This window comes from Calidris pugnax, unplaced genomic scaffold (assembly GCF_001431845.1).
Source record: "Calidris pugnax isolate Ruff unplaced genomic scaffold, ASM143184v1 scaffold44, whole genome shotgun sequence".
Taxonomy (NCBI): domain Eukaryota; kingdom Metazoa; phylum Chordata; class Aves; order Charadriiformes; family Scolopacidae; genus Calidris; species Calidris pugnax.
In genome coordinates this window covers 8,056,490-8,071,152 of record NW_015094506.1, presented here as the reverse complement: position 1 = coordinate 8,071,152, position 14,663 = coordinate 8,056,490, and the positions used below count along the sequence as shown (strand labels likewise).

At 34.6% G+C, this 14,663-nt stretch overlaps 1 protein-coding gene across 2 annotated transcripts in view; it reads left to right on the top strand.

The window, feature by feature from the left end:
• SCYL2 (SCY1-like, kinase-like 2) overlaps window positions 1–14,663 on the top strand; it is a 40,192-nt gene that overhangs the window by 10,900 nt on the left and 14,629 nt on the right. For both annotated transcript variants that reach the window (XM_014963999.1, XM_014964000.1), the window contains exons 3-9: window positions 2,330–2,487; window positions 6,550–6,694; window positions 7,246–7,395; window positions 8,006–8,227; window positions 9,088–9,204; window positions 10,890–11,015; window positions 12,441–12,617. In XM_014963999.1, coding sequence (XP_014819485.1) covers window positions 2,330–2,487; window positions 6,550–6,694; window positions 7,246–7,395; window positions 8,006–8,227; window positions 9,088–9,204; window positions 10,890–11,015; window positions 12,441–12,617 — 1,095 coding nt within the window. The remainder of the gene's footprint in view (window positions 1–2,329; window positions 2,488–6,549; window positions 6,695–7,245; window positions 7,396–8,005; window positions 8,228–9,087; window positions 9,205–10,889; window positions 11,016–12,440; window positions 12,618–14,663) is intronic.

Below are 14,663 nucleotides of genomic sequence, written 5' to 3'. Positions count from 1 at the left end.
AATTTATTTTTATATCACAAAGTTGGAATTACAACACAACTGCAGAATTAAGTAACAAGTAGTCATCTGTAGGAGGAAGCTACTCTTCCTTCAAACCTATGAAATGAAAAAAAGCAAAGTGCATGCTCCCCTAGAGCTTTCTGTAGAAAGAAATAACTATGTAAAGCCTCTCAGGCTTTCATCTCAGGAAGTTTCCATGAGAGTAGTTCCAGGCAATGGAATGCCTATCAGCTATAGTCAGTAGTAGCCTTCCTTTTTGGCGTTGAATATCAGTCCTTGCAGAGCAGAAAAGGAAAAATATTAACAATGTGTTCACAGTCAAAATTTGACAGGGTTATTGGATCATGCAACATAAAACCATGAACACTATTCACTGTTTCCAAGCATACTGTATGGTTTCAGTAATTATTGTGCATTGGGTGTGTGTTCTATGGCCCATGACTCAGCTCTCTCTTCATGCTTCTGTACAGTAATATCTGGTGACTTACGAGTGTTAAGATACTAAATTGTTGATATGTCTTTCTGCATATGAAAATCAATGTTGATTATGAAATTGAATTTTAGAGTATCCTATTTTGAATTATTAATATCAGAACATTTTAGTGTCCGTTAGCAGACAGAAGGCTGTATGCTTTCTTCTTGGATCGGATGTGTTTCATGAAAATAAAGGTATTGAAAGGAAGTTGTCAGCTCAAATTAGTCTGGTTCTTGAAACTCCACAATGACTAAGTCTACAAAATCAATGTGATAGCAATCACTTTCGTACTACCATTTTGTATACATACTGGTATACGAGCAGATTTTGGATATGTAAAAGTTCTGTCAAACTTCACACAACCCATGCAGGATTGCAGCAAGCACTAATAAAACTTTTATAGCCATCATAAAATATTCAAACCATAGCTGGTGTCCCATACTATCTGATTTAAATATTCACATTATGAATCTTTTGACGTATCATTAAATGGAAGTGCTTTCCGAAGTGCTGCATTAGTTTGAAATTTTGTTACTAGTCATGTACTGCTCAATACATTCACACTTTGTTCTGGAAAACATGTATTTTTTAAATAATGGGTATAATTATATGTCTTCCTGTCTTGGGTTCCTTCCTGCCTTGGGTCAGTGTTAATGTTTGATCCACACTTAAGAGTTGGAGCAGGGAGCTGGTAGGAATAGAAGCAGGAAAGTGTACTTAGTTGAGTGAGTTATACACATTCGCCTGCTAATGGCTTAATGAAACAGGTACCAGCTAAAAAATATAAACCAACTTGTTGTGTATTGGACTAAATTTCTTTTTTTAATATAGCCTATTTCTAGAAGTCTTTTTAAAAAAAAGTCAATAATATAACTGTTCTGTGAGATTTTAATTAGAATAATGGTTATAAAATGTGCAGTACAAGAGCATAGACTTCCTCTTGGGACTGAATATTATTATATTTTTATATTTTTTTATATTATTTTCTACTGGTTTCTAACCTTTATTATTATTATTCCTAATGCTTTTGCCGGAGCATTAGAAAGTCTTTCTATTTCATGGTAAAGACTTTTAATTCCTTTCTCTTCAATTGATTTATTTTTCTTTACTGGCTTCCAAGGTGGTGATGTAATCTGATGTCAAAATTTTGTAATTTCAAACTTTCATATGAATTCCTCAGTTTTTCTCCTAGTTCATTTGCAGAGGTTGGTTGGAAGAAATATTTTCTCTGTTTTTAACATCTACCGCATTTCTGGGACTTCTTTTTACACATGTTTAAGCATTAAAAAATTCTTAGTGTTTTATCGTGTGAATGGTCTGATTAGATTAATTGATTCATGAGAGGTAATTTATAGTCACAGTAATGTCTAGTTTTATTTTTTTTATTTTAGATTGTACTGGTTTTGAGCAGAATGCTGAGATGGGGTCTGGTTTAATGAAGTACCACTTGATATATTTAATGACAAATGAATGCATATATGCTCAGAATATTTTAATTGTTCGTAGTTGATATAAGTGCTTTCATCTGCTTAAAATCAAGCTGATTTCTGTCCTGTGAATCCACTGCTTTGTCACTGTGTAGATAGTGGTTATAGTTTATGTATTACTGTTTGTAAGCTAAGGAGCAGTAGTACCTTAACTTAAAATATGTATTCCAGAGTTCATATACAGTAACCTGTGTGATTATGACTGGGACAAAGTAAGGACAATACATACACACACATATACATTGAAATACTTACTGTATTGGTGGGATTGTACTGTTGATTTAAAAAAATGTGTGTATGTAATTGTGTATAGGCTTTTTTTTTTGGCAGTGTTATGTATGGAGTGAATTTTGTTGCTTATTTCTAGGAAGTGGCTGTTTTTGTCTTTGATAAGAAGTTAATAGACAAGTATCAAAAATTTGAAAAGGATCAGATTATCGATTCTTTAAAACGAGGTGTTCAACAGCTAACCAGGCTTCGACACCCTCGACTACTTACAGTTCAACATCCATTGGAAGAATCCAGGTAAGCCTGTAGTAAAGTTGAGAGCAGACTTTCTTAGCCATTGTTTTATTATTGGACGAAAAATATTTGGAACATTCAACACATATTTCTGATGAGATTCGAGTTTACCATATTTACTCTTGTGAGAATAGTATTCACCCCAATCTCAGATTTTTTTTTTTTTTTTTTTTCCCCAAGCCATAGCATGCATTTCTGGTGTGAATCTAGTGAATTAAATTAATAACATATTGCATGATCTTAGTCCAGTTGCAGCTATAAGACTGCATATGACCCTTACAGCATGAAAATTTTGTAGTTCAATTAATTTTGCTTTTCACAGAATCATAGGATGGCTTGGGTTGGAAGGGACCTTAAAGATAATTTATTTCCAATCCTCCTGCCATGGACAGGGACACCTCCCACTAGAGCAGGTTGCTCAAAGCCCCATCCAGCCTGGTCTTGAACACTTCCAGGGATGGGGCATCCACAGCTTCCCTGAGCAACCTGTTCCAGTGTCTCACCACCCTCACAGTAAAGCATTTCTTCCTGATATCTAATCTAAGTCTATCCTCTTTCAGTTTAAAAGAACTCTTTTCAGTTTGAAAGAAATCTCTTAAAAATTCTTTTATTTCAAATGGTTGTTCAATACATTTGTTCCATTTATTAGATGTATGTACTTATTGCATGTGAGATTGGAGATCTTTGGTATATGTTTTGTGGCCACGTATGTGTTTAAAAGGTGCTCAAATGCCAATTGAATGAGACAAAATTCAGTGTGTTTTGGAAGTGCTTATTTGATTTACGTAAAGTTGGTCATGGGGCACAATAATGATTAGTCTTACACATTTATCGTTCAACTGTAGTGATAACAGCACAATAAAATCTAACACATAAAATGAACTTTCATGTTAAAATAGAAAGCTGATCCTACTGAGGAAGATCCTGAGGATTTCAGAGGGTTTTTTTCCAAAGTAGTTTTTCTAAATGGTAGCCTAATAAAGATTCATGTACTTTACCTTTCAAGCTTCCACATTCTTGATTGTGTCTGTTAACCTGCATTTTTCCAAATGTACTGGCTTCTTGAGCTGAGAACACTGTAGGAATGCTTCTCCGTCTTTGTGATGCCTACTTAGGGAAAGACCTCTTGGATTAAATGACACTTGCATATTCAAATGTATCTTCCCTCCAGTACTAAACACATTTCACATTAGCAAGGGTTCAGAGCTGTCATTGCCCCTGTGGTTCAGTGTGCCCGTCACAAAAGCCTAAGGAAGATTTCATTAGGTAATTGAAGGCAGCTCTCAGTACTCTACAACAGTAAATAAACTATTACACACTAAAAGCCCTAGGGTCATCTCAGTCATAGCATTTGCAAGTGAATCCCAGAGTATATCCAGACTTCTTCCTGAAATTGTCAGAGTATTTTGATTGACTCGGCAACTGCATCTGTAATTATTTTTTATACCTTGGAGTTTTAAGAAAGCTCTGGTGTTCTTGTGAAGAATTTAAGCCTTTTGGGTAAAATTAATACTGTAGTTATGTCAGAGTTCTCATTTGTGAGTTTTTAGTGATGCACTATGCTTTGCTCCAGTTTTTCTTCTTCTTTCCATACTCGGCGCACTCAGCTACTGGTAGAAACAGCAGTAGCACAAAACCTGTCCAGTTGCTTGATGTGCCAGAAATTGATTTAACAGTTTTTGGCAGGCGTTCATAAAAGAAAAGTTTGCTTAGAATATTTGTGTGTGTAACCTTGTATGAGCAGCCTGTAAGATTTCTTTAGAATTGCAGATCTTTCCAAAGGGCTTATTCTTGAAGAAATCTGTTATGGGCTCCTTCTGTCTAGACTGTACCTCGTCTTTTTTTGTGCCTTCAAAGTAACATACAGTTGTGCTGAACGGCTTGCAAGTCACTCTTTATTCCTCTTTTGGGGGGTCGAGGGGTACTTGGTATAGGTACAGAAAGGAAGGCCATACCTTTCTGACCCTAGTATGTAGGTAGCTTTTCCACTCTTAATAGTGGAAGGCTCTTTTTCTACTTCAAATTACTGGTATTCAATATAATTATATCTAATAGAAATATAGATATTAAGATGTACACATTTTTACATGCATTTATATAATAAAAAGCTATTTATTTATACTCAATATTTAATATAAATACAATATATTTACTTACAGCTGGTCTTGAGTTCCAGTAACAGCACAGATGAGCACTGTAATTATATATTTAACTTGTTATTGGAGAGAGGGATAAAAAAGCCAAACTCTAAGTTCACTCATAATGTCATTAATACCCATTACAAATGGTAGTAGTGTGAAGAGTCCCAGATACTTAATTTACTAGATATTCTATCTGTTGCGGTTTTTCCCAAAATGTATGCATTTTGGGCCACCACTTTTTTTTGGTAACTTGTTTTCTTTTTATTGTGTTACTCTGAATGTCATTTTGATACTATTCAGGGAACTGTTAAAGAAGCTGCTCTCTATGGCAAACATCAGTTTCTGCAATATTCAATTGCTTTAATTAGGTTTGCCCCATCCTTTGTGACTCTGGATTTGGTCCTTATTTAATTAGCTCCTAAAGTAAAAAATAAACAGTCATCTTTTTAGTCCCTCAAAACAACAGCATTTTGTTGAGTTTGTTATGAAAACCACTGAATAGCTATTCCCTGGGTTATATTCTGTCATCTATGCCTAAACCATAACTAAATTTATAAGCTCTATGGTAAAGTAAGTCAGATTGAAAATGAAGATTTTCAAGTCAGACTTCAAATGAAGTTAGATTGAAACTTTGTCTTTCCGTGCTCCGATTCTTCCTTGTAATTACTACAGAAACAAGTTTTATAGCCCTCGTAGTGTTAATAGAAATACGAAAGGCATGGCATTGACAGAGTGGTAGAGAGGAAACCAGGCAAAGAAGTTATGTCAGGTTTGCTGACTCTTAGGATTCAACGTATTTTGGGTTTAGATTTTAGTTTTCGTCTGTTTTTCCTTCAGAAAGGCAATAGACAAAACTAAAGTAAAACTAAAATCTGGATGAGTAATAAGGGGTTTCCGTGTTTCATCAGCCTTATTTCACTTCTAAGAGCAAGCTTGTTAATTACTGAGATACATAAAAACAATGTGGTAGATTCATGCTGACGTGTTATGTCCTCTGTGATATTTTTATGGAATGAACAAAAAGTTCAGTTTTCTATTTTCATATTGATAGTGTTCTCATGAATTACTTGTCCTTTAAGTAGGTATGTGTGCTACCAAACATATAATGCTTTCTCCAAAAAAAGCTGTGCAGACCAGTATAAAGCATGGAGATATAAAGAATGACTATGTCTATGAAGTTTATGAAACTGAGGCATATATTCTTTTCAGGACTTCAAAATTGAAGCCCAGTGTTACAACCAGTTCACTGTATATGTGGACGTTTGCTTCATCAGTGCTTTTCAAACACTGCTAACGCAAAAATGCATAAAAAGAGACCTGCATTTTTTAATGATGAAAACAATACGTAACATAATTTAGAAAACAGTCACTTCACATGCAAACCGCAGTTCATACAACGAGCGTATTTGTGTTTGCATCTTTTCTATTCATTTGCAATAAAAAAAGACTATTCAGGTGCTACCTTACACTTTATTAACTTTCTTTCTGATCATTGTCTGACCACATTAAGTATTGCTTCAGTCAGGGACGTGTCAGTTTTAGGCACAGCTAAAAGCCTGATTTTACAAGTTTTAGTAATATTATGAGTTATTTGTTTGATTTACTGGACAAGAAAAACATTGTTTTGTTAAAACTTTTTATGAAGCATTGTGTGCATCATTAGTGATGTATGTGAATGTTAGAGAATAAAATAACTTAAGGCTGATTTCTACATTCTAATATTTTTGAGTATTTCAGATCTTTATGTATTTCTGTCTAGTTTAATGTTACTTATAATGATTCGAAATCTGAAATATGACATGCTTTTAAGTAGCGTCAAGTGCTCTGATAATGTATAATATAATGTTTGTATGGTTATTTATTCATAGTCAAGAGATATATTACATTAATTTAAAAGAAACGTTTTTATGTATTTCCTCTATAGGGATTGCTTGGCATTTTGTACAGAACCAGTCTGTGCAAGTTTAGCTAACGTTCTTGGCAGCTGGGACAACCTACCTTCTCCTTTACCATCTGACATTAAAGAATACAAACTTTATGATGTGGAGACCAAGTATGGTTTGCTTCAGGTATGACACAGGTTTTTTCTTATGCTTTTAGTATTAATCATTGTTTTATAGATTTGTAAACTGCCAAAGTTTTGTCTGCCTATGGTTTTAGGAAGTGAGAGATGATAGTGCTCTGATCACTGTAAGTATAAGAGGCTCAGAGCTCTGAGTTGCTACTCTTTTTGCTTATTCTGACATGGAAAATATGAAATCAAATTAATTTTCCATATAAACATCTGTGCTACAGTTGTCTCTCCCGTATGTCAATCTTTTCTTTACCTTCTGTGAAGGAACAGTAGCTCCCAAGTTTTACTTGGTGACTTTGTTGATCAACTTTCAAAATTTTTGTTCCTATGCTCTGATAGTTAATCAGTATTATTAATCTCATCTGCTGATGACATGTTTAATGTCCTTCATATATAATTTTTAAGACATACCCTAAAATAGAGGTGAAAAATGGTTTCTTACTTAATTTGTCAATTTAACTGTGACCACAGAAACAGAGTTTTTGGAAATGTCTTACATGCTATTTGGGGAAATATTTAACCTGAAATAATAATCTTTTATTACAGGTTTCTGAAGGCTTGTCATTTTTGCATAGCAGTGTGAAAATGGTCCATGGAAATATTACTCCTGAAAATATTATTTTGAATAAGAGTGGAGCATGGAAAATCATGGGCTTTGATTTTTGTATCCAATCAACAAATCCATCTGAACAAGAGGTAACAGATCTTCATATTTATCACCATTAAATTTTGAATTCAGATCTTTGTCTGAAACCAGTTTCATGACCTTGTATTTCAGTACAGAATCTTTTATTTAATATTCTCATCTATATTTTGTTGGCAGGAAGTGCGAACATATGGCACAGGTCTGACCTGAAGTTCTGCCTTTGGTCAGAAAAAGAATCTGAGTTGGCTTAGTGGAGTCAAAATAGACTAGTGATGGTTTCAGACAGAGGCTGAAGTCTGGGCCACTTCTGCTCACCTGCATGCTAGATGACATGGAAAGCTGCCTAATTTAGTCTCTTGCATCCACTCAGTGTCTGGTTGCTGCCTCCCAAAATGAATTCACGTTATAGCTCATGTTTCCCTCTTACAGCAGTGCTTTGATTTTACATTACACTTCCCAGCTCTTAATATTCAGATGTAACTGCACTAGCTAATCACTCTAAGCTACAGACACAGATTCTTAACAGTTTTGCCTTACTCCATTTCTGTTTCATTTATAATTGAATTTGAGTGGATTAATTATTTTTACTGCTGGAGTTTAATATTTAAAACGTTCTTTAAAAATCTCTAATAAATGTACTTTCTTTTACTTCTCTTGCAGCCAAAGTTCCCTTGTAAGGAATGGGATCCAAACTTGCCATCTTTGTGTCTTCCAAATCCTGAATATCTGGCACCAGAATATATTCTCTCTGTGAGCTGTGAGACAGCCAGTGATATGTACTCTCTAGGCGCTGTTATGTATGCAGTGTTTAATAAAGGGAAACCAATTTTTGAGGTCAACAAGCAGGATATTTATAAAAGCTTTAGTAGACAACTGGATCAGGTATTTGTTCTATTTGTGACTATTATTCATTGATTTTCATATTTGAAAAGTTACTGTTTTAAAATAGATTTAAATATTTAGAACACAATACCAGTGCTCCAACATAAACAATCCACTAATGGTGTCTTACCTTGCATGCTATCTTTATAACAAGGAAAAAGAATCCCAGCAAAATACAGGAAATAAAAATATGTATGGAGAAGGTTACTTTATAAACTACAAATTTAATTTTTCACATGATTTTTCTGTAAGCCTGTTGAATGCTGGTCTTGGGAAATAAGTACTTTACCTATTGGGATGAACAGTGTGAAACACAAGACAGTGAATGACCTATGAAGGACCATTGAAAATGGCTGAGTTTAGAGTGATTTGATCACTTGACATAGCAATTGGTATCCACTTAACCATCAGCTATTTCACGTTCTTCGTGGACTTATGAATATTAACAGAAGAGCGTTAATCAGATCAGCTGACATAATGTATATATGCAAGTGTCCTGGTCATAACTTCTTTGGGTGCCCATTGCCTTTGCTGTTTGTACTGTATTTTAATGTGTGTAGACAACACCTCAGATAATAACTTGTTTAAAAATATTTGGTTTGTGTTCTCTGATAACCTGAATGCAATGAGAAGCTGGAAATAGGGAAGTGTGACCTGAAGCAGGTACACTGTTGGGAGACAGCAAGCTGACTCTGAGGGATCAGAAGCAAATGGGTTACAAAAGGGGTGAAGGGAGGGATATCAAAGGTGTGGGTTGAGAAACCATCAAAAGGTTGAAGTATAGTCCTAATGTATATTGAAAATAGTTACGTGCAGGATTTTCTGACTTCATGGTACCTGTGCTTACATTACTTATGCAGCTGAGCCGTTTAAGCTCCAGTACTCTTCAGAATATACCAGAGGAGGTGCGTGAACATGTAAAGCTACTCTTAAATGTAGCTCCAGCAGTCAGACCAGACGCAGATCAAATGACTAAGGTCAGTTCATGGAAAATACAGTAGTCCCAGGGAAGAGGGAAAATAGTATTTGACTCATAGAAACAATAGAGCTATTTTAAAGTGTGTTCCTGGTGATCATTTTAGTTGAAATGTTAAATATTTTTAAAATGTTTCAAAAATAATGATGTTGATGGCAAAAATTGTCCTTATGCTGACCTGTATTAATATGGAAGTGGGTGCTGAGACAGAATTTAGAATAATTATGCAATGCAACACTATTTTTTTGCTTTCCAATACAGTTGGAAGTATTTTCTACGCTATGTTTTTATACAATTCAGTCTTTAAAACTGTATTGGAAGGATCTTAAAGCCATAAAATTATAAAGAGCAATAAATGTAAGGATTAACTTTGGGTTTATGATTTTCAGTGTATTATTAAATATGCAGAAGAATAACTTAAAATATATTCAGAGCTTACTTGCCATAATAAATCAAAAATTAATCACAAGTAGGATAATTTAAGTTTTAATTTGACAAACTTCCTCTGCTTTTCTATCTGAGAGTAGAACTTAAAACCATGATTCTTCCTTTGTCTTATACCCTATTTTCTCATATGTGGTAGCCTTTCAAGTTCCTATTAGATTTGCTTAGCGAAACAGTTTTCTTCTTTTCCTGTCATTTAAAAAGATTGTGTGCAGAGAGGGAAATCAGTATCTTAACAGTTGGAAGAAATAGTGAGTGAAGAAGAGAGGGGGAACAGGTAATGGCTCTGCCAACAAATATGTTGAAAGGTGGGAAATGAGGAAATTGGCAAATATTACTCAGGCTTCAACTCACTTGTCTGAAGCCATATGGTTTTATATAAAGATGTTAAGTCTCTTTTACTACATCTGCACTGCAGACTGAATTGTTGGGTAGAGATATTAGAGCTTTAGTTCTAAAATTGGTTTGTAAGTCTGGGATTGCCACTCTTCTACTCTTTTTATTCAGCTGCTAACTGAAAGCTGAATATTTGGGGATGGATTTTTATATAAACAATCCTGTTACCATCATGCATTTTTATCAATCTTTCATTAACAATGAAGCAGTTCTATGAGTATTAATATGATATCCCACAGCTATAGATGAAACCCCCTGGTATTTTTATGGTGCCATTATAAGCCTGGTCTATGTATAGACGTTTTTACACAATGCTTCAGAAAACCTGTGCCCTCTTTGCTGAAGTAATTCTAGTGAACGTGATATACAAATGGGTCTGAACATTGGAGAGAAATTTATATAATTAAACACTTATTGCATAAATGCTTGTTATAATTAGTTTCCAGGGGTGGTAGCTAGACCTGGATGGTGTACGTGATAATTCTTTGTTGTAATATTAAATATTAAATTATTCCTAGGAGATCTTTTAATCACGGTTTTTACTTTTCATTCCATTTTTTTGTAGACAAAAATTATTTCATGTAAAATAAATTAACTTAGACATAACTTGCATGGGTTTCTTCAAAATGCTATGAAAATTCTGTCTTAATAATCAGCCTTCATCTGTGAATATTATACTACTTAGTATGTAAAAATGTAGTTCTCTAATTGTTAGTTGCAGAAATGTGATTGTAAAGGTTTACTGTAATGCATTGAGAAGGTAAATAGATGATTATATTATGGAATGTTTGTAACAGTGTCAATGTTGTCTCCCTCCAGATCACAAGCTTTTAATCTTATTTTTAGATACCATTCTTCGATGATGTAGGAGCAATGACGCTTCAATATTTTGATTCATTATTTCAAAGGGATAACCTTCAGAAATCACAGTTTTTTAAAGGTCTACCAAAGGTTCTGCCAAAACTACCTAAGGTATGTCTGTATGATGTCTTGAAATAGTGAGTTTAACACTATGTGAGCATCTGTTGTTAACATTCTGAATCTGGGAACGCTGGACTTCATGTAACGTTGTACCGTAATAGACTGCCATGAGACTGTTAGAATAGAGTAGCAGGAAAGAAGGGGAGATTAGAAAATAATTGGTGTGGAAATACTCCTCAGCTGTCAATAATTCTTTAAACGGAAAATGGCAAATTGTGCTATCAGTATGTGTAAGGAGCCATCATTTGCATGTCCTCTTGTAGTTCATCCTACTTTGAAAGGGAGTTTTCTTCTCTCCACTTACAAGGCTTTCCCTTTGTTTCCAAATGTTATCACAGCTCTTTGAAGTCATCTTGCCACCTTTTCTTCCAATAAGATTGCTTCAAGTTTTTTTCATAACAAGGCAGTACTTTAATGTTGAATGATGCAAAACTTCCTTCCCTCAACAGACTCAGAACTTGCTTTGCTAACAGTGCCCAGAAACCTCAAAGGCAAACGTCTGTCGTTACACATTTCTTCTGTGTAGTGTTAGACAATATGTCTAGACGGACTCCTTTTCCTAGCTCAGAGCTTCTCAACCATTGCATTTAATTTCTTTATTTTTAATTCTATTTTGAACTAAACAGTGCAAAATTCAGATTTCATGTTTAGTAGTCTCTTCTTTTTAATTTAGTAATTTTTTCCTTTGATCAGAAATTGTTAATGCTTTGAATTTGGAAATAGATGGAATATATTCCACCTAACTGTAGGTAGCCACTGACTGACTGGATCATCTTTAGAGCATTCTTTTTTTTGTGGTCTGTCTTGAAAGTATATTTTATGAGGAAAGATACTGTGCCATTGAACTGTATGTTTCTCTTTATTGACTTTAAAAGCATTTAAGGATGTCTAACTCTACAGTAGATACCTACAGTGTAAATACCTATTTTGTCAGCAGAAGCCCATTTAGGGAATGTACCTGGAGTTTTACAGGGCGGTATAGTAGGATTATGTGTTTGTTCAGTGAGTGATGAGGTACTGAAAAACTGATTATTTTGGGGGGGTGATGAGGTCTTTTTATGGTCTTTTTCTTAAGAAAGCATATAGAATAAGGTTTTCAAAATTCATGTATGTGACTGAAAGTCCTATTTTCTGTACAGTTAATTGCTTTCTGTTGATCTTCGCAGTTGTTATAGTCTCCACTTATGCTTTCAGTGCAAAGTAAGCAAAGCAGCACAGTGTAAATTAGCTAAAGTATAGTGTTCATATATATGAGTTGTAAGAGTTTATATATGAGTTCAAAATTGAAAATTGTCTATGTGCTTTTTTGTAAATACCAAGTTAATACAAAAGCTGTTGAGCTGGCACAATAGTAACTTACTGCAATTGTAACTGAGTACAGTGTGATGGTGTGGTGTGTTTTTTTTTTTCTTTTAGCGTGTTGTAATTCAGCGAATTTTGCCTTGCTTGACTTCTGAATTTGTAAATCCTGATATGGTACCCTTTGTCTTGCCTAACGTTCTCCTAATTGCTGAAGAATGCACCAAAGAAGAATATGTCAGGCTCATTCTGCCTGATCTTGGTCCTGTTTTTAAGCAGCAAGAACCAATCCAGGTATGTTAGTATAGTTCAGATTACAATTCTTCTCTTTGGTGTTTTTTCCTTGAAAAATGACTAATTGTTCTATTTCCCTTTTCCAGCTTCACACAGATTTCCCAACCTGCTCAGTCAGTCTTGATTCATACAAAATCGATTTTTTCCAGGAAATTTAAAAAACTTCCATCCCTGCTTTTTTTTTGATGAGTTTTGTGAGGGTATATTTGCATTTAGAGATGAGATAAGATTAGCAAAAAAAAAAAAAAAAAGAAACATTTGATTTACCTTACCACTTCATTCTTACTGTTGGTTGATTTTAGAAGGTATACTTGTAAGCATTTTATCACTTATTTAGCCAATCTCAGGAGGGCTGTACAGTACAATATTTGCACATATTCTACCAGTAACTGAACATATACTTTTTTTTCTTGTATTCAGATTGCTGATCATGGGGTATCATGGGGTGGAAAAGTTTTAGCCTTGACACTCATAAAAGTGCTCTTTATTGATGATAATAAAATAGTGTTTATTTGAGGGCTGCGCACAGATTTGTGAAATTTCTTTAATTTTTATTGACAAATGTATTGTATAAGTAAAATACACTTTTTTTTTTTCTGTTGTTCACATGCATAAAAGTAGTAAGACATTATCATTACTGTAAAGGAACTAATCATTTGCCTCCTTTTGTCAACACCATGTGCATGATGATTCCTGAGACTTCTGTCACTAAGTTAGGCATTGTGCCTCCACAGGTAAAAGGCAGCTCACCTGGTTTTACTGCTGGATCATGTTATTTCTCTGCAGAGCACTTAAGGGGAAGGATAAACATAGGAATTAACAAGCAGACATTTAATTTCTGGGTTTCAAAAACTGGATTGGAGAACTCTCATTATACCGGAGAGGGCGGAAAAGGGGGAATTGTGTAACTGAGAATACCTTGGAAAATCAGAACTACTTAATGTTCTTTACTTTTTGTACATTGGGCCTTTTTGTTGGCTTTGTTGTTGTCTTGAAAAAATTAAATGTCTTACCAACCAAAAGCCAGTGAACTGGCTTATTTGTCCTGTTTCCTCTTAAAAGGTAACATTGTGTTTTCCTACCTTTAACATAATATTTGTGAGACAATCCTCACAGCAAAAATTTTGTTTCAAAGTTGTATCTGGAGCATAAGGGGCACAAAAGCTGTTTTATTTCTTGAGAAATGAGGCAAGCAAAATACAAGCTTGGGGTCAGCTTGTAAAGAGCAAGCTTTGAGAAGTTTGTCTGTAGCTTTCTAGATACAGTATATTAAATTCATATGTTGACATTTTTAATGGGTACTAAGTAGCAGATGGCTAATTCCACTCTTATTTCTATGGTCTTTTTAGTATCACAAAGTTTAAGTAATCCAGGACAGGTTTTCAAAGTTAATATACCAGCAATTCAGGGAAAAAAATATAAAGGTTCATAGTGCCAGAGGACAGAATTCCAGGTCTGACTGTCTGTACAAGACAGAAATGTCCACCAGTTTCTGTGCATTTGTTACTCATGGAGAGGGGCAAATGGGGAAGGTATCAGTATTCCAGTATTCCAAACACTGTCCCAAGATGTTTTAGATTTGTATGATGCCTGTTACTTGGCTTTTATAGGGTACTTGAGTTAGGAAGCGAATGTATCATAGGGATACATTGTACTGTACTGTAATTCAGCATCAAGAAATTGTTATCCAGTGTTCACTATGTCTTTGTATGTGAGAACTTATAATATGAAAATGGAATATGTTACTGTACTCTTGGAGTTAGCATGGGATAACTGGTGTGCTGTAAATTACCATTCTACCTTACTCTGATATGGCTTCCCAGTGTAGAGAAGCCCTTAATTTATATCTAGGGAAACTCAGAGAGAGTTAGCGTGTGAAATACTGTAAATTCATTATCTTAACACAGTACACCAAAGTGCACCCTGGCAAGTACTGGGTTCTGTATTAATGAATGAAGCACATCTTTAGCATTATTGTTTAGAGTGCAACTGCTGCTGCTTGCTTACTTGATGGTGTGTTTGAATCTTTGACTGTGGCGTCATAGT